The sequence below is a fragment of the Pseudonaja textilis genome, chromosome 5 (genome assembly GCF_049901715.1).
Source record: "Pseudonaja textilis isolate UNSWEBS1 chromosome 5, rPseTex1.2, whole genome shotgun sequence".
NCBI lineage: Eukaryota > Metazoa > Chordata > Lepidosauria > Squamata > Elapidae > Pseudonaja > Pseudonaja textilis.
Window position 1 is genome coordinate 54,982,179 of NC_141994.1, and position 20,368 is coordinate 55,002,546.

At 36.2% G+C, this 20,368-nt stretch overlaps 1 protein-coding gene across 1 annotated transcript in view; it reads left to right on the top strand.

The window, feature by feature from the left end:
• HIPK2 (homeodomain interacting protein kinase 2) overlaps window positions 1–3,398 on the top strand; it is a 45,411-nt gene extending 42,013 nt beyond the window's left edge. Inside the window, exons 12-13 of the mRNA XM_087934909.1 lie at window positions 604–764; window positions 2,383–3,398. Coding sequence (XP_087791035.1) covers window positions 604–764; window positions 2,383–2,838 — 617 coding nt within the window. The 3' untranslated portion in view covers window positions 2,839–3,398. The remainder of the gene's footprint in view (window positions 1–603; window positions 765–2,382) is intronic.
• The last annotated feature ends 16,970 nt before the right edge of the window (window positions 3,399–20,368 follow it).

Genomic DNA, 20,368 nt, shown 5'->3' on the forward strand with positions numbered 1-20,368 from the left:
CCAAATAGGGTAGGCCAGGATACAGATTCAGGAGAAGCCAGAACAAAAACTACTTTTTTAAAAAAATATAATCTTAATTATGGTAAATTAAAATGAATAAAGGAGAGCCAGTTTGGTGTAATGATTAAGGCATGAGACTAGAAAGAGGAGGCCATAATGTACTTACCAATCCTAGGCACAAAACCAAATGGGATATTGGGCCAATCTCTCTCTCCTTCCTTCCCCCACTCCCTCCTCCCCTTCACTGACTCAAAGGCACAAAACAGAAATTCCTAAATGCATTTTTAATATAATTCCTTCCCATGCATCCAAGGATGCATTTTGTCCTTCTGCTACATTCAAGAAAACACAAAAGTTCTTACCCACTTTTTGTCTCATTCCTGTGTGTGGGGGGGGGGTGTCTTCAGAGATGCATGTAACTTTGTAAATGCATGTTGTACATTCCTTCCAGACTACTCACTCTTTTATGGGTTAAATGTGAATAGAGCAAGGTGTAACTTGACCAAGAAGGAGCTTGGCATAAACCTGGGTGCCAGTTTTAAGTCTGAAAGCTGCTGAAGCTTAGACCTGGATGCAATAATCTATGTTTTTTTTCCCCTCTAGTCACTACCAGTCACCACTCATCTTCCTGTAAGTCAAAGTCCTCTAGCATTGTGACCTCCACCAGTGGTCACTCTTCAGGGAGCTCATCTGGAGCCATTGCTTACAGGCAGCAGCGGCCAGGACCACACTTCCAGCAGCAGCAACCTCTTAATCTCAGCCAGGTAAGCCTGGGATAAATGAGCCCACAAAGCCTTGTAATAACCTCTGGGCATTACAATCCAGGCAAAGCAGCTTAATTCCATAGAGATCTGTTTACTCAACTGATTACTCAAAATTAGCTATGTCCACCTGACCTCAACCATGTATTGAAGGTTAGAAAGGAGAGAGGTGGATGGAGTAGGAAGGAAACTTTTCATTCAAGAGAAATGAGCTGTGGGTCTCAATAACTGAGTTATTGAACATACCAACCCAAGTAGTGATTTGCTCCTGGTTGTGGTTTGTACACCATAACTTCTGTGTTCTTGGTTTGGATTATGCCAGAACAAAGGCAGAATGTGAATGCAAGTGACTATGTACATGCATTTTAGAGTTGGTGAATCTAAAAGAAAATCACATTGCTGTAGCTTAAGCTACAGTAACAGAAACTAACTATAGAAAACTGGAATAAAGGAGTATTCTTCCACCCTTTATTCTGTTCCTCTTTTTTCCCTTTTCTCTGCATTCAGTTATAAATTTTAAATTTCCTGGATCAAGGATTTCTTTACTTGTTCAGTAAAGTACTCTTGCACTTATCAGTTTTACAACAACAAAAACTATACAATATCGGTTTTCTCATACTGTTAATGGAATAGTGTGGCATTTGTAGGAACTTGGTAGGCAAACTGGTATCCTTAATCCAGTGAGTTTTCTCCATCAGCTGCTTTTTAAAAATAATTTTTCCTAATTAGAATCCAACATGGAAAGAAGCTTGATAGGGAGAGGGGCATCTACAGAGAAAAATTACTCTTTTAAGCCTGGCAGTCTCTGTCTTCCTGTAGTCAGGCCCATGAAATTAACCCATGATTTTTAGGGGAATGTATGTTTGCTGACTAGTCTACTAGAAAGCTAGAAAAGGTGGCTGTGTATACCTGTTTCCATTGCTCTCAGTTTCTTGATTTTGTTAAGCTATCCTTTGGGGGTTCCTCACCTCCACCACCACCACCCATTTCTCATTTTTGAAAGTCTCAACTTTGGGAATGTGAAGATTCTTTCAAAATAAAAATGTTCATATTAAAATTGTATGAACCTTCCAAGGAAGGTTTTTTTTTAAAAAAATTGGCATTCCATATAGTTATTACAATTTTTACTAATAATAATAATTATTTTTAGAATATTTGATTTTTGTACATTGGCTAAATTTGCCCCCTCCCCCTTGAAAATTGTCTTGGCCATAATGTTTGCCTTTTACTCCACATCTTTCCACTCATGCTTAGCATATACTGCAGAGTATGGGAAGTGACAGAAATGCAAGACAATCTGTGTTGCTCGGTTCTTCCCCTAACAAACACTTGTAACCATGAGGGCTGAAAGTTCCAAAGGACAATGTTACAGGTGTGATGTCTGCCTGGCATGCAGCTTTATTCCTCTCTAGCATTCATCTCCATTGTTCTGTGATGCATTTCCTGCCACTCTAGGATTTACCTCTATCTGCTCCTGTGAGGCACTTTTTGTCGTGTGTGTGTGTGTGTGTGTTCTCAATGATGGCTTGTATAGCATTTTAACTGCATTTTTTCATTAAACTACATGAAATAAAGGGGGACTACCAACTCTTACCATCAATTGCTCCTTTCTTTTGTGCAGGCACAGCAACACATTGCAACCGGGAGCCATCGACGGCAACAGGCTTACATCACTCCAACAATTGCTCAGGCACCATATTCCTTCCCACACAACAGTCCTAGCCATGGCACAGTCCATCCTCATTTGGCTGCAGCTGCCGCCGCCCATCTTCCAACTCAACCTCATCTATACACGTATACAGCACCTGCGGCTCTGGGTTCCACAGGCACCGTAGCCCACTTAGTGGCTTCCCAGGGCTCAGCTCGACACACCGTACAGCACACTACTTATCCAGCCAGCATTGTCCACCAAGTTCCAGTTAGCATGGGCCCACGTGTCCTTCCATCACCCACAATCCACCCAAGTCAGTATCAAGCTCAGTTTGCCCATCAAACCTATATAAGTGCATCTCCAGCCTCCGTCTACACTGGATATCCCTTAAGTCCTACGAAGATCAACCAATACCCGTATATCTAAACACTGGAATGAGGAAGACAAAAAGACATTTACAGCACACATTGAGAGGAACACGGCTGCTTTTATACTGAAGAATGTCACAGGCAAATGAACAATGCAAACGGGAGGCTCCAACAAAACTTGAACAAAGGAGACTTTAAGGAGGAAAGCAGACAAAAGAAGACGAGACACGTCCTACACTTTTATTTAAAAAAAGAAAGAAAAGAAAGAAAAAAAGCTAAAAAGAATGAAAAATAAAAATACAAAAAAATAATAATAATATTCTGCACCAAACCACATAGTGGGAGAAACAGAAGGACCACTGTTGTCTGGTCCTGTTTTGGATAATTTCACCAAGAGACTTTTACAGATTATTTTCATCTGATTACAGGAGACTCCATTTAGGAATTTGTTGTTCAAATCTTCTAATACAAAGTTTCATAGGTGTTTGGGTATATTTTTTTTAATTAAACAAAGAAGCATACAAATTAGGGATTTATCCAGAATTTCAAAAGGGTTATGACTTTGTCTTTGCATTGGTTGCTGTAACCCAAAATAAAAAAAAAACACAATGAAAAGTGTGATGTGTTTTCTGTTGGTAATAGAATGAGCAAAAGCCGAGAGCTGTTTTGGATTATTCCAGCTCTCCCAATAAGTCTAGAAGCACTAGAAACTTGGGAGGATAGAAAAACACTGAGCAGAAAACACTATTTGATGAAATCAAAGGTTGTGCTGAATATTTGTTCTTACTCTGAGCATCCTGGATAAATCCCTTTTCTTCAAGAAAAAGTCTTTAATAATGTATGATAGAATCTCAACTTCCTTACTTGAAAATATTTTTTTTCCCCTTTATTTCTCTGGATAACCCTTCACCATTTGCAGTCCAATCCTAACATTGCCTGCTCTGGCTGATAGCTACTTTGGTCACCATTTCACAAAGCACAACAGTGTGTGCTGTTGCTGTTGGACCGTAACAGCAGTACTGGGAGCAGGTACCACAACCCCAAATGTTTAGGATTGGGTTGTTAGTGTAGGAGTAGAAGTTCTAGCTGTCCCTTGGTAGAATGTAGCACTATACATCCATACAGCCGTTTTCTACTTTGTGTTAAGCTCCAGTGATACCAATAGACTGACTATTCCTCAATGTTATTGCACAAAAAAAGTGATATAACATAGGCATGTAACAAATGTGATTGTCCAGGTATATCTGTGTCTGCGTGTGTGAGTGTGTGCGCAAGGGCGCGCTGATGCTGCCTTTTCTTGTGGTGTGGTCCTCAGCACAGCCATTTTACACTGTCACAGTCTTAGTTTTACATCATTCCCTTGTAGTGCCTTACCAAACTACAGTTGCAGTTTTAAGGGTTTACTTCCACTGGTACGCCTAGAAACAGACTGAGGCTGGTTCGAATTTAAACTCAGCTCCTTTTTTCTCCTCCTCTTCTTTTTCCTTATGTTTGATTGCTTTCCTTCCCCCCACTAGACTTTTGAAAACAAAAATGTAATGTCATTCTTGGGTAACTTGCAAGGGCCAAATGAAGGCTGCTGGGAGTTTGTTGAAATAGAACAATCAGTGGACCTAAGAAAGTGTGTTGTTTTTTTCGGGGGGTGGGTGGGGTAGAGGTATGAGATGTCTGGATGAATTCTTAGCCCCTAAAGTATCTTTCCAAGGAATTCCATTTTATCAGTTGTGTTATTAGTTGAATTTCCTTCCAGGATGCACAATTCTCCATAACATTTTGCAAGTTCGTGTATTTATTAATGTATGAATAGAAAAAGGGGTGAGGGAGGTGCCCAGGCCTGCTTTGGATTAGTAATACATAGTACCTCATGTTCAATTGTTATGTCTAACTGGGGGTGTAAGGGGGGAGTGGGTGAAGGGCAGTGACTTGGAACGAACTTTATATATTTTCACTTGAATGGTTTCAGAAATCTGTGAATAAGAGGTATTCTTTCTAGAACTTCAGACTTAGATTGTGCCAAAAGCTGGTTTGGTTTGGTTTGGCTTTCTTCTGTTGCACTGGAGCTTCATGATGTGGACTTGGAATGGACTCTACTACATTTGTAGCAGGTTTGACTCTAGTTCCTTAGATAGAGTTTGATCGTATCTAAGCAACATGTTCTGCATTTAGGAGCTAGCTTGGAGATGCCACCATAACTGTTAATGGTTTTGATCAGCTTCCCCCAATTGATGTTTCCTAACCAGATGTACATAAATCTCACAATATCTGATTGGCTAATGCTAATTTGGAATTCTCCAAGATATCTAGGACTGGATGGGGAAATATGTTTTTTATCAGGTGCTTTTTTCGCTTTGTCCCATTTTGTTCTTACTGTGCTTTTCTTTTTCTTAAAAGTAATAATCATCATAACAATGTTATCAGACTCTGTATCTTCCACAATAAATTTGTATCCCCCCCCCCCCTTTGGTATATTCTTTTTCAGAAGGATTCCAAAGAGAAGTGTTTGTACAATAAAATAATAACAATGAAAGAATTAGTAGATATTTTATGGTGACATCACTAGATTTTACTCTTGTGTAAGTCTTTACTGTCCCCCCCCCATGATGTTTTACTTGTATTAGTGGTTTGAAGTTGATTGTGAAAAAGGCTGTCTGCCTTTATAGACAGTCAGTCAGCGTGGCTTCTAAACCAAGGCTACCAGATCTGGGGCTGCACAAATTTGAAATTATATGGGAAAAAAGTAATGGAGTTTTCTTTTATCTCTTTGCTGTTCTCTAGTGATCATCAGACTTTTTGCAATCCAGATCTGGTAGTCTCCAAGTAGCAGAGATACCTGTTTGGGGATGGCGAAGGGAGAAACGTCAAGAAATCAGTATGGCGGCTGTAACAATATGTTCAAAGCCCCTCTTTTTTTTTTTTTTTGTGGTGACGCAGGTAAAGACTGAGCTTTGATTATGGGGAAGCCATCTTGTGTTTTTTTTTTAAACTTCTGTGGACACCCCTGCTAAGAAGTGTCCCATTTTTTCTGGCTTCAGAAAAGAAGTGCTTCGGCAATAGAATAAGATGTTGGGTTAAGGCAAGTCAGTTAGTTGAGAGATGAGGGAGGGATCTTAAGAGGTGGTAAAGATAAAAAGCTTGCTCGTGAGGGGAGTTGAGAAGAAAGACAAGCACAGTTGTCATATCTGGAAGTGGGCACACTTGCTTCACTAGCAGGAAGAAAGGACTCCTACCCCCAATACTAAGGTGGACATTTTTCTGAAGTAAATTATTGGAAGCAAAACATGCTTCTTTTCAGCTATTTAGAAACTGAACCTCATTTTATTTTGAATGTTTAGTATCTCTCTGCTCCTAAGTATAGTAATGTAAAGGCATCTGCCTTTTTGAAGGGAATATCTTCTTCTGCTGCCCCAATGAAGAAATTCCTCACCAGCAGCTGGGTCTTAATAGTATATATTCCTCTTTTTCTGTCCAGATTCAAGCACCAACTGCTTATATCTTTGAGAGGAAAGATCTTACCATTCAATCCTTGTTGTTGTATTACTAATTTTAATATGTCATAATTATATTTTAATTTTTGCTTTAATTGCACTTGCATTTCTGTGTACTCTTGTTGTCAATATTCTCTTCCTAAGGTATTCGTTGTCAAGGAAGGAAGGCTTTTTTTCTGTGTTACTAGCATCAGCATGTTTATCCCTCATGTAGGTTTTGGAAGGAAGGGGAGACAGGAACTTGGAAAGAACAAGGTATTAATAAAGCTTCTCAATATGTGAATAAGGTATGGTGAATCCTGGGCTTATATATTTACCTATCTTCCTCCAATTCCTTCCTCTTAGCAAGAAACAATTTAAAAAGTACTCCATATCTGTTTTAAGTAAATACAGTTCCATGAATCTGAATCCATAATTGGAATCTAATTTGTTTCCTATTAATATAGTTTAAAAATATTAGCTGGAGACTAAATACATCATAGTTCTCCCTCATATCCAAAGTATCGTTCCTTAAGATTGAATATTGTAGGAAACTCTGATTATTTTAATAATGTTGTAGGACAAAAACATTTCTAGTCTCTAGTGTGTAAAAGAAGATTAGAGGGAAATAAGTCCACATTTGCTTAGGCTTATTTACATAGGAGGAAAACGTGGTTACATGTCATATTGCAGTTTTTATACAATGGCATATCTCTGCAGTTTCCAGATACTTTCTTATTATATTTTTACTTTTCCAGAAGTCTGCCTTTTAAGGCACAAGCCCAACAATGGCTGGCTTAAAAATTGATTTAAGAAGAATGGTAAGATCCTAGTACAAATCTTACAGTGTAGGAGTTGATGAATGAGTTCACACAACTCCCTAAGTCAAAACCAAAACAATCCAAATATAATTTAGCATTTTCTGCAGTTCTGTTTACTGGGTTTGTAAAGAATGGTTTATGTACAAAGTAGTTGCACATTGTAAAAACCCAATCAGTTGATGCTCCTACAAACCATTATTTGGTGAGTGAACCCAAATGCTATTTGATGAATTCCTTTGAAACAGAAATATTACAGAGTTAGTCTTCACAATCTTAAAATGAACTCAAGATACAAATACTTGTAGTTAGGTTTCCCAATTTGGAAGTGCAATAGTTGGGGATTTCTATCAACAAAAAGAAATGAAATTCAAGAATCCAGCTAAAGAAAATCCTAGTAACTAATGTTGGCTACTCAAATTTGAATTACCCAGAGATTCAGTCTAAATTTTGGTATGTTCTCTCTTGTAGCAGATCTCAAAATTGTTTCCATTTCCTCCTCAAACTCTTTTAAGTTTGGAATTATTGTACGAGTCACCTTATAGCAAGTCGGGTGGAAAACCAATTTAATAAATAAAGTAATAATACATTATAAACTTGCAAATTACTTAGTATGGAGCCCTCTTCTGGTTCCATAATGTGATTTTGTGTGTTAAATTAAAAGTCTTCCTTTTCTTTATTTGTAAACTCTCATTATTTATCTTCTAGTCTGCAATATTTGAGCATAACATTTATATAGATAAATAAATGATTAGCTATTTAACTTCCGGCAAGAAAGCTTTGAAGAGATGGTTTTAATGACTGGCAAAGTTTCATTTAAATATTTTAGTTGGTTTTTTTATTAATGCGTGCAAAAAAGTTCCCCTTTTTTGTTACAATTTATAATTATTCTTAGAAAGGAACATGGAGAGAGAGAGAAAACATGAATGGCACTAGAAAAAGAAAACTCTTGCACAATTTGAGGGTGAAGTAGTTAAGAGGGACAAATGAAATAAAAAGGTAATAAAATAAACATACAGGGAGAACTTTATATTAGTCTTCTGCGACCCTGGTCCCTTCTCATTGGATTGGGACTGTAATGTAAAGATTTCTCCTTGGTTAGGATAGAAATAATACAGTTTCTTACATAGATTGCAGTTCTAAAACAATTGATGATTCCAGAATGTGAAAAGAGAGTACATTTTTTTAATAGAGGAAGAAAATGAAATTCCATTTTTTTTAGTCTATGAAAATATAAATTTAATAAAGCACTACAATGGAAAAGAATGAAAGCTTATATTTACTTAATAGAAGACCAGAATGTCAACTGCAAGCATACCTAGTCCAGTGTTGATATATAACCAATAATCCAGATTCTAATTCATGAGAATTGTTATCAGATAGAAGGCACTAATTCGAGGAAGCCTGGCATAGCATGTGACTGGCATTGTACAGGCCAAACACAAACTTGTGTGGTCTGTGTCTGATTACACCGATTATAATTTTCAAGGGGACTATATAACCTTTTGACTTCTTTTTCCTGAATCAATGAATGAAGTTAATTAAATAGTGAAATAAGATATAAGTGATAACATCAAATTATCTAGATAGCCACAAAGAAATCTAAAGCTGCAATTTAATAAATCTTGATGTCAGAGATTGATAATTGAATTGAAGGTGACTTTCTGTTCAGTAAATATGCCACCATCGCATTGCAAAATTGTTGCAGCATCTCAGAGAAGAAATGGATTATAGCAGCCTTTAAATGCTATGTTAGCATAGAGAAACACTAGAGCAGTGAACTTGGCAACTTTAAGATGTGTGGATTTCAATCCCCTGGGAGTTGAAGTCTACACAACTTAAAATTGCCAAGTTCAAAAAAACAGTACACCAGTCTTTCAACTACAGTATCAAAGTGGGTGGAGATAACCAGATTCAATAATATCTTCCCTTAAATTTTAAATTTTTCTCTCTCTCTGTATGTGTCTGTATGCATGTTGTGTTTTCTGATACTATTAATATTAAATCTTAGTGCTGGTATGTAATGCATGAGCCATTTGAATAAGAAGGAGTAAAGGAATGATAGATTTCCTATATATTTCCTATAGATACCACCAATTCATAAAAAATAGCTTCAGTTTCATAAATCTGGCACCACCACATTTAAAACATTCCAAACCCGATATTTATTTATTTTTAATACTTGTTCCAGATACTAGTTTAATAAAAAAGTATTACTTTTGCTAATTATTTTTTCCTTCACAGTCTAACATAGCCATACCTCAAAATCTGGCTTGATAGGTAAAATGATTTAGTAACACGAAGGAAAATTAAAACCTCATTCCTCTCTTCATTCAAATGAAATTTCAGACAAGACCAGTGTTACAAGAACTAAATTGTGCTTCCGCTTGCTAAAGAATTTGTTCAAAATGTGGGGGTCAATGGCATACTATAAGAGGCTATATTTTTTTTCCTTATGCTTCAGTTTGGTTGTCATATATATTGCTTTGTAGAATTCAGTCATACTACCTGCTGCTGTTCTAAATTTTAGTCAAGGTTTGAAGGAGAGAAAACTCTGCTTTTTGTATTATGAATAACATTTTATAATCTGTGACAGCAGTACAAATTTATTAAACGGCCCATCAGGAATACATCTGTGCAAATTCCTTTTGTTTCCATAAAATGCCACTTCCATGTTTTAGTACTAATCAGGGTCCAGGTTGGACACAGTATGGGAAGTAAGGCTAAATGCAGAAAATCAATTTTAAAAAAACCTTTGCCACCATCTTCCAAAACGTGAGGTATCTAGTACTGAGGATTATATCCTATGTCCTTCAGCAAGACAGTTCCCTGAGGAGAGGTCATTTTCCATACATGCCAATTTAAGGGACATTGTAACATTGAGTCTATTTTGCTCCATTCTTCTGTGTCAGGCTTGTGCACCATATATTACACCTTCCGTTATGCAAGTCTCCATCTTTTCTGGAGATAAGATATTACACCATTCCATGGGGCTGTTGTGTCTCCCAGGTCTCTTGATTTTCTTTGGTTTCTGCTTAGGCAGAAACAAACTGTCTTGAGCCACCTGTGCAGTTCCTAATCTGTGTTCCCTAGGAGTGTGGGGATCTTGTGATTCAAGAAGTTGTGATTCAAGGAACTAATGTAGGTCATGGATTGATGGATGGATGGATGGATGGATGGATGGATGGATGGATGATGAAAACTAGCCTTCTGACTATTCCACTGGGTCTCCTCTTTGAGTAGCTAGATTTGTGTTATATTTTTTTCTTTTAATTGTAATTCATTGTAAGAATTTATTTCTTCTCAACACTTGGCTATAATAATTGGGCATATGTAGAGATTATTCACATCCAGATTGTCAGGTGTTGATGATGTTCACAAGAATATTCAAGCTGGAAAAGTGAAAGGATGGTAACCAGTGAATGTAAAAAAAAAAGAAAGAAACCTCTTACAGCAGAAGAAAACACATATGTAGCAAGTATGTTAAGTAGGCAATTAGTAGAATTTGTCAGGAGTCTCTGATACTTTTCTAACTACAGCAAATAAGAACGATCCTTCTTTTGTTATGTACGGGTTAGTCACGTCCTTCCACTCTTAGCATTGCTGCTATATTAGATTTTACATGTGCATATTAAAGAAAAAAAGCTGTATGTTAATCTTTTGCTTATTATAGCGAAATCAAGAAAGGCAATACATTTTTCCCCAAATATGATACTTTTACTGCACTGATATTGTGATCCATAATCCTAACTTTGTTGGAGGAGCTGCTTGACAGTTCATGTCTGTGTTTGTCACTCTGTGTGTGTACTTGTGTGTGTGTGTGCGCGTGTGCGCATGTGAGCTAAGGAAATCTCCTTGCTCTCCCCTGTAAGAAATAGGGTCATGTTGCAGAACGAAATCAAAATGCTTATTTCACCATCAAAGCAAAGCAAAGGAGTAATTGAGGTGCTGAGATTCTACCATTAACAATAGGGACCTGTCTTTTTTTAAATCTATAAATTATGGCTATATTTGAGATACATTGGTCTGGAATTTCTCTCAGAAGATATGTTCATTTGCCACACCTGTTTTAATTCTGACTCATTTGCTAGTTTTTGTATATTTTTAATGTTCTCTTGTTTGCTATGGTTCTGGAATATCTATGCTCTGTGACTCTACCAAAAGCAAATCTCTATCCAGATTTCTGGTCTCTGAGCTAGTTTAAATGGGGATCCAAAATCTAGGCAGGACATTTGTTTTATGTATAAAGAAGGATTAATTTACTTAACTTATGAAAACTGTGACCTAGTGGCAATAATTACCTCAAATGTGGGCATTTATCTTGGTTTTAGCCTTTTTTCTGAAAATATGCAGCCAGTCTGAAATTTGGATTTTAAAAAATACTTATCTCTATGGGCAGAATATGATAAATGCCTACCCTGGTCATTATGAGTAACCTTTAAAAGTAAAATGGCAAAATCTAGGATCAAGTTGGTGTTTTATGTATTTTAATTAATTGTGACATTAAAATGCACATGTAAGTATATTGTGTTCATAGCTACTGTAACGAGCTTCGGCTTTTGAAGATATTTAACAAATCGCCTTTTAAATCAACATGAACTAAATAACAATCTGAATTTCTGGCTACATTTTATAGTTATAGTATTTTATAGTTTACATTTAAACTGGTACTTTCTAACTCAATGTTCTGTTTTTAATAATATCTTCAGAATCTTAACACTGTTGTCTTTTCATTCTTTTTAATTTTTCCTTTTAGAAACGGTAGCAATGTGTCTTTAATATGTACATTCTGTTCTGAGATATAACATAGTAGCAGAAAGTGAGATCAAATACAATAATTCCAAAGTTTAATTTAAAAAAAAATCACTCCATCAATGTTAAAAATGTAGTCTACAAGATTACATTTTTATTTTTGAATTAAAAGTAAAATAAACCTTTGGGTATGAATCAGAAAGCATAGTAATTCCCAGGCATTTCACATGCAATCTGAAGTACATTTAGAAAGTAGTAAGTCCCATAAACACAGTGGGATTTACTTCTAGATAAACCTGTGCACAGTTAAACTGTCAAATTTCTAAATTTGGACAAAAATATATGTATATTGTGAAGAATGGATATGCTTAGCGACTCTGGGCTAGTTCACAACTGTATGTTTTGTTTTGTGTTTATGAGTTTTATAATCATGTGAAGCAACATTGTTCACTTAGAATGATCTTGTGAAAATGGCAATCTTGGATCACAGGTATATTATGTTTGGCTTTTACTGAAAATCTTGGAAGCACAGCATCATTTACATCCCAGCAGTAGTCTATTATACATGATTTTTTTTCAGTGGAAAATAGTCACTTAAATATACCAGTCATGTAAGTGTTCACAGCAAGTAAAATGTAATGTGATGAAATTCTCAAATATGAACTAAGGATTCCTGAGAGAAGCCCTTGGGCTGCTTTGAGAAGCCGTAATAGGCAGCGCTTAATTTTGACACTACCCATTGATCTCTCCTAAATAAATCAAATTGTACTTGTCACTCTAGTTTCCCTTTGTATCTTAACTTAATATGAAGAATTAGACCAGATCTTTATACATTTAGTTGTCTGTTGTCCAATGACACTCTATAAAATGCTGTTCTGTAGTGAATTATAAAGTTGGATGTATACAGTCTGTTGCTTTTTTTCCCTTCTTTTTTCCCTTCAGTTCTGCTTATGGCAGAGGAATGAATATAAATGTACATCTTCTGCTGGTCAGGAGGTATTTACAAAAATATGCAGGAACTAGCTTGCAAATGATTCTGTCTGAACAGTTAAGCTTAGTTGTGAAGTTCATAATCATAGCAAAGTTCCTTGTATTCTTCACACAGCAGATTAACAAGTCATGGTGGAAGGAGAGAAATCCATTGTTTTTAGGCCTGACCAAAAACCAGTATTTCCAATGGCAGACCTCAGCCCATTTCAATAAATTCATTTAAAGCTATGGTATCTATACTCTAGCTCAACTTAACCAAAGCAAATCTTGGCATATGTCTGCCACCATTTTAGAAAACCAAAATGGGCGGCCATTTATGAATATTGACCTTAAGACAATGGAAGCATTTGATCTCTGTGGTTCTTGGGCCCATCTACTAGCAACCAATCCCTCTTAGTTACCACTCACTTGTTCTGTCAATTTAGGTTTTTGAATGGCATTTCTTATCCCAAAATTATATACAAACAAAAATGTGCAGACTCCAAATCCTGTACCAAAAGCTGTCCCCCATTCCCCAAAAGCAAATAAGACAATAGCTTTATTATAATGGGAGAAAAATGGAGATTTTGTAGTCAGTTGAAGTCTATATTATTATAGTTCTAGGAAAACAAAATAGGGAAGATATTTGTAGATATTTGGGTTCTTCTAATGTAATTGAGAGGGATTTTATAAATACTAATTTGTTGCCCAGAAGCCATGTAGCTCCAAGAAAACATTCTATACAAGAAGAGAGGGCATAAATTTTGAAATCATTTACATACACAAAAAAGATACATCTCCTACCTTCTACCTGTTTGATATGTTGAAGATTTCTTTTCTTACATACAATACCATCACATCTTCAAAATTCCAGAAAAGCCCTGATTTCTAACTGTATGGTTCTGTACTGAGTGTCAATCCATGTTATAACTTAGTGAAAATTATTGTGTGCAACAGTATTTTCTTGTGTATTGCATTTTTTTCTTTTAATTTTCTGTGAATTGTCCTTTTTTCCTCTTTCTTTTTCTTCTCCTTTTTCTCCCTTTTGTTAGTATTTTCCCCTTTCTGGTAATGTCTTTGAGGAAAAAAAAACAGAAGAAACTGACGTGTCGTAGAATTATATGTAATCTATTCCTTAGTCTCATATTATAGGTATGTTATAAGAATGGATATTTTACTTGGCTTTAGAATGTTTTACAAAAAACTAATTCTTAACCAATCAAGTTCTTGCTACTAAAAAAAAAAAATCCCTTGTGTTTTTCATCATGACATTGTGTGCTTCTAATTAATAATCATTTTCGTTGTAGAAAAATGGAGTGAATTTATATTAGACTTGAAAACTAATAATAGCATTGTAAATTTATGAAATGATTTTAACAGAAAAAGCATTATAGAAAATATAGTTATTTTAATTGTAATATTACTAACTGTAAGGTGGAGAAGGGGGTCCCGTTGTGATGAACTATGTTATAGCTTGTTATTCACAGTTTCTTTTTGATCATTTTTTCGGTCTCTGAGGTGAAACGAGTTATTAATCAGAATTTGTAAACTCACATATGCATATTGTATATGTGTAGAAATGTAATCACACTTTGTCTTGGAATTACATTAAACTGTTTTAAGTCACTCTATTGCCTGCTTGTCTTTTAACTGGCATGGATGTGATATAAACCATTGGTTTGGTTTGGTTCGCTTTAACTCTGTGAGGAATTGGATCTGATGTGTTTTTTGAACTTAAAAAAATGAAAGGCAACATCTGTAAAGGCCATCACGTATAATTCATGTGTAGCATCTAAAATATAATTTACTATTTTACTGAATATCTTACCCACCCATTTATTGATATTCTAAATTTTAATATTTTATTTCTCTTGTTCTCTTTTCTATTCAGGATGAAGCCTGAGGGAATTGTTTTTTAAAAAAAAATGTCCAGTTCTTAAAATATTTGTTGATACAGACTTGATTCATACACTATACTTAATCAAATGTCTGTAACATAGCAAAGTAAATGGAGCTATGGTTTATTTAAGGATAAGATGTCCTGTAGCTCAGTCTCAAGTATAATCTTGGTCATTCTTTCTCATTGTGGTCCCCTGAATACTTTGGGTACTCTACCTGGATGGCCAAAACTCTGTTGGTTTAGGATTGCAGAAGTTAACATTGTTCTAAAACGATTGAATTGGAAAAGGCCATATCATCTCCAAAGCTTCATTCTTCATTAACATTAATATTTAAATTATATTATAATCACACATGGGAATGGTGGTAAGTGACTCAAACAGCAATGGCTGCTGTGATTATATGCATCTTCCAAAGTTAGATCCAGCAGGTCACCTAATATCAGTTACCACCATAGGAGAAAAATAGTGCTTTTTGCATCTAATTTGTGGAAGTAAACCAAGGGGAAATCACACAACTTTGTCTCCCATCCTGCTCAATATTGGATCAATCATTTGACATTCAGTTTACTCATACGCTTGCATTACTCTTCTTGTGTTACTTAGCAAGTCCCAGTGGTGGGCTGCAACTGGTTTAACAACTGGTTCTGTGGGTGCACACTTTGTGTGCTTTGCGTGTGTGCGCAGCATTTAAAAAACACCAATTTGAAGCTCAACAATTTACCTTTTAGGGCAGCCCTGGTAAGTAGAACAGCAGAGGCACAGAAATCCACTGGGCCACATTAATCAACTGAGCTGAGAAAGATGGAAATATAGGACAGGATAGGGTAGGTGCGGGTGGGTGGGTGGGGCCAGCTGATCATTGGAACAACCAGTTCAGTAGAACCGATCCGAACCAGCAACAACCCAACACTGGCAACTCCATAGTTACACATAATGGTGCATCATTTTAAGCCTATTCATTTACCAAACATTTTCCCTAACTCATTATATTTTTCTTATATATTTCTCAATGATTTGCTGAAGAGCAAAAATGTGTTTTGTAGCTCTCCTGTCTAGTATAAACACACACAACATTTTCCAAATTTTGGTACATGTCCCCTCCTGTGACCTGAAGCTTTTTGTCTTTCCTTTGTATAGGGAACAATATACCTACCCCAATTTTAAGTACAGAAACAGTAATAGCATTCTTACAAATGTAAGACAAAGATGCTTTTTTCATATGTACACTGAAAAATCTGCATAGCTATTCCATATGCAGACAACTTCCACATTTAACGTTTTCTCCAGTTAAACTATCTACACCTGCAGCTCTTTTATGACATTCTCACAACAGGTCTTTTCAACCATTTTTTCTTGGACACTATCATATATAACATTTTTATTGTTAAATGTATTGCTGTTATTCCCATATTTATTTCTACTCCTTCCAACATTCCCTCATCCCTGTTTTAACCAATCACTTTTTTTTGTACTTTAGGAAAAGCACATGTCAACAGAATATTCTCCTTTTTGCATTCATTCAGAATATTGTATTGCTTTACTCCAAACCCATCTCTGTTTCTTCCATTTCAACCATTTCACTGAAGCATAGCATGCAATTATCACCAATCTATGGATTCCTACTTTTATACACATATCTAGATGACACTAATTGCTTTTTTCTGACATTCATTTCAGCACTTTTTCATAATTAAACCTTTATTTTCATCTTTCTGCATTTATTCATCAATTCATATCTACCAAATTAACTTTCATTCACATCCATTAAAATATTAGTTCATCTCTGCTGCTTAGACTTTTTTCTTTCTTTCATTAATGTATGCGCTTTCTGATTTACTGCTATTCAAAATGACAATTTTTCATCGCAATCACTAGATAGATATACAGGTATCCCATCATCCATCATTCTGTGTCAGTCCAGGTTTTTGCACAATGCCTTTGAATAATCACGACTGTTCTGCCGCAGTCAATTAAAAAAAAAAATGTGATAGCAAACCTGACCATTGCAAAAATAAAAGAGATGGACCTGGCTATCCTGCCCCCACCACCACCCTCAAAAGGAAGATTTTTTTTTTTTAAGAGCAAAGGGGTTGGAATATGTTTTTTTCTCTGCTAGGAGTGTAGCAGTTAATTCTAGTAACTCCTTATTTGTCATAAAAGGAAGACAGCTTTATTGCAAATGAGTGCTTGTTTTAAAATGCAGATTTCAAGTTTTATTTTAAAAATAAAAATAACATCAACAGGTAGCTCATTCCAGAGACCCAGATTAACCACACCACATCTTGGCCCCATCCAAATGTGAGATGTGCCTGCTATTATAGGTGAACATCCTTAATGACAAAAGGAGTGTACACATATCAGATCCTTCCAGGTAACCCAGATTTGTTATGAACTGGTAAGTATTATGATTACTTCTTCTGCATTTTGATTGGCTATTTCTACTTTATTTTTAATACAATAATAAACATGTATTGAACTGCATTCTTTGCTCTCTTTAAGAACTACATGTAATTTGTCAGGGTAGTGAATGAAAGAATCAGTAAACATTGCAATTGCTGGCCAGCTGTAGAAAGATTTTGCTTTTAATGCTTTGACCAAGACTTGATGTCAGTCTTGCTGTAAAGAAACCTTCCCCCAACTTGGAGTTCTCCAGATGAATTTGTCTATAATTCCTTTGCATCTACAAATTCTATGCTGGACGTTGTAGTCCTAATATGTTTGTAGGACATCATGTAGAGAAAGTTTGTCTGCTTATTATTTTTATAAATAACTCAAGGTAACAAACATAGCTAAAACTCCTTCCTCCTCCTATTTTCCCCATAACAACTGTGTGTGGTAGGTTGGGCTGAGAGAGGGTGACTGGCCCAAAGTTACACAGCTGGTTGTCTTAGAATATGAGATGCACAATTCCTCCTACTCCAAAAATAAAGTGACTCACCATTTTTTCCTGCTTCTACTAATAATTTCATTTGATTTAAACGGAATATTAAAATTTGGATGACATAGATAAAATGTCTTTTAAGGAAACAAAAACATTAATTGGTCTTTTAAATCATACTAATTTAGATTGAATTTCCATTGTTTAGAGTCCAGCATCTTTTAAATTACATCTTGATTACATGGGAATACCACTAATGCAAACATATCTAATGGTTTTAAGGCCTTTCAGACATCCAGAAGGGTGGTGCAGATCATTGGTGGGATTCAATTTTTTTTACTACTGGTTCTGTGGGCATGGCTTGGGTGTGGCAGGGGAAGGAGGTCAATCAGAGGTGGTATTTGCTGGTTCTCCAAACTACTCAAAATTTCCACTACCGATTCTCCAGAATTGGTCAGAACCGGTTAGAATCTGCTGAATACCACCTCTGGGGCAGATCTCACCTATGATGTCAGGATGTGCCCTACAGTTCACGGCAGAAACCCCACCTCTTCTGCTGGACCCTGATAGCTGGGATGTCAGCTTTGGAAGCCATATTAACACCAAACACTTCCACACTGCCACATTCTTGAGCCTGAGAAAATGGGAGGGGGGAATTTCTTGGAGTGTATGTGGTTAGACATAATAGCATTCTTCTTCTAAATCAAGGTCATGTTATTTCTGCACCTGGTTGAGGAGTAGTTGAGGGGATTTCTCAAATTGAGACAGATGCTGATTAGAGCATGTGATGCAATGAGGGATGCAGGGGGTGGATTTGTAATTTTTTACTTATTGAAGGGAAACCCGGAATTTCCAGATTTGGGATTTCCCAGAGGTCCCAGTTTACTACTCTAATAAAAGGAACCTTTGAGAAGATGTCTGTCTCAGAGTTATTGGTTGGAGATGAGGTTTTCTGGAACGCTGACATTATCCTGAATCTCAAAAATGTGGCAGTGTGGAAGTGTTTGGTGTTAATATGGCTTCCAAAGCTGACATAGGATTCCTTTAGCTAAGCAGCAGGCCCCTTCTGCCAGAACAGGTAGAATGGGCCAGTCTCATTGGAACAAGATGGTTCCTTAGCTATCCTGGACCATAAAGGCCTTCAAACACCTTGATCCAGAAACAAATCTGCAACCAGTGCTATTTGTGCAACTAGTTGGAGAGTAATTGCTATTTTTTTCTGATATTATATCAATTTCTATCTATTTTTAATTATGAAGCCATCCAGAATTGTTCCAGAGTTGGTCAACCTAGGAAATAATGGCTAAAAAAAGTATTCAATAAATAATAAATAGTAAAATCTCACATAAGGTTGTGGCATGTGTGTTAAAAGGCTTTTAATCCATGGATTGAAAACAAAGGTAGCAGACCACAACACTCTCTTTTTTTGAAAGTGCAATGCTGTTTTAAATACAAATGGATTATCTTGGGACAGGCTGTATCCTCCCTCCGCTAGTGCCAGTCTATTTTTGCCCATCGCTTTTTGCATTTACCCTTAAGAATTTGTTTCAGTGTTTTGTACTGTTTTTCAGCAGCCCAGCAGAGAGCGCTAAGCACCTGCTCCTCAAGCAGTGAATTGCCCATTGATGGGTTTAAATCTATTTTTAAACGCCTGCACATTGACATTCATTCTAGCTTCTTCTCTTGGAGTAATAATTGGATGCAAATTTTGCCCTTCTCCATCATATCGTATTAAATGTTGTATAAATGTTCAATTTCTGATTTCTAAAAATAATGGATTCTTTCCCAAGACTAATCAAATGAGAAGAACACATGCACAACAACCTTTTAAAAATGTTTTTCAAGAGAAAGAAACTTCAATAAGAAATAATTTCCTCTACATCCTATTTTTAATAAGGCAAAATTATATACCATGCTGTATTTCTGGCTTATTGCTCCTAAGGATCTACTGGAAGAAAAGATGGGATGGCAGTGCACAAACCTATTATTTATTGTGCTTATTGTGTCCATGTTAGAGGATCTTAACCTTAAACATAACTTAAAACTCTTCATAATGCAACACTTTCAGAAAAAGCCCTTTCTTGATCATCCTTGTCCTACATTGTTCCTTTCTCCACTCAAATCCTAAACTGCCCTTCTTCTGTGCTGAAATGTTTCCTGACACCTCCATGGGTATATTGGTGCACAATACAACGAAGAGTGTGCTTCTGTTCACACAGTGTGATAATATGGGGTTGCTGCAGAATTTTTGCCAAAGGAAGGAGCACAACACCAAAGAGAAATTGCCAGATTTTATTCAGTGATTATCAGGTGCCTGCTTTCCAAGAAAGAGAGCCCTAAACAATAGAAAGACAGCAGTTTTTATACACTTTAGGGCCTGAGGAGTGGGAAGTTTAAAGGAGCTGCTTCATGGACACAGTTTGAGCAAGTGAGGTTAGGGTTTAGACAAACATATTTTCTATTGTAAAGCAATGCTTCTAAGAATTCCATAGTTAAAGAAGATGGAATGTTGGGAGAATGAAGTGTGGATTAGGATGGAAAATCTGCCTTGAAAATTTGGAATGGAAATGGAAACCTCTTGCTTCCTAGGTAAACTTTTAAGTGAGGGCTTTTTCATTCTCCTAGTGATAGGATTAAAAGATTATCTTGGCCATGGAAACATGACCAAATTTGATTATGCAATAGTCTAGGGCTGGTCCAGTTTAGAATAGAATTCTTGATTGGCCAAGTATGATTGGACACATAAGGAATTTGTCTTGGTGTAAATACTCTCAGTATACATAAAAGAAAAGATACATTCCTCAGG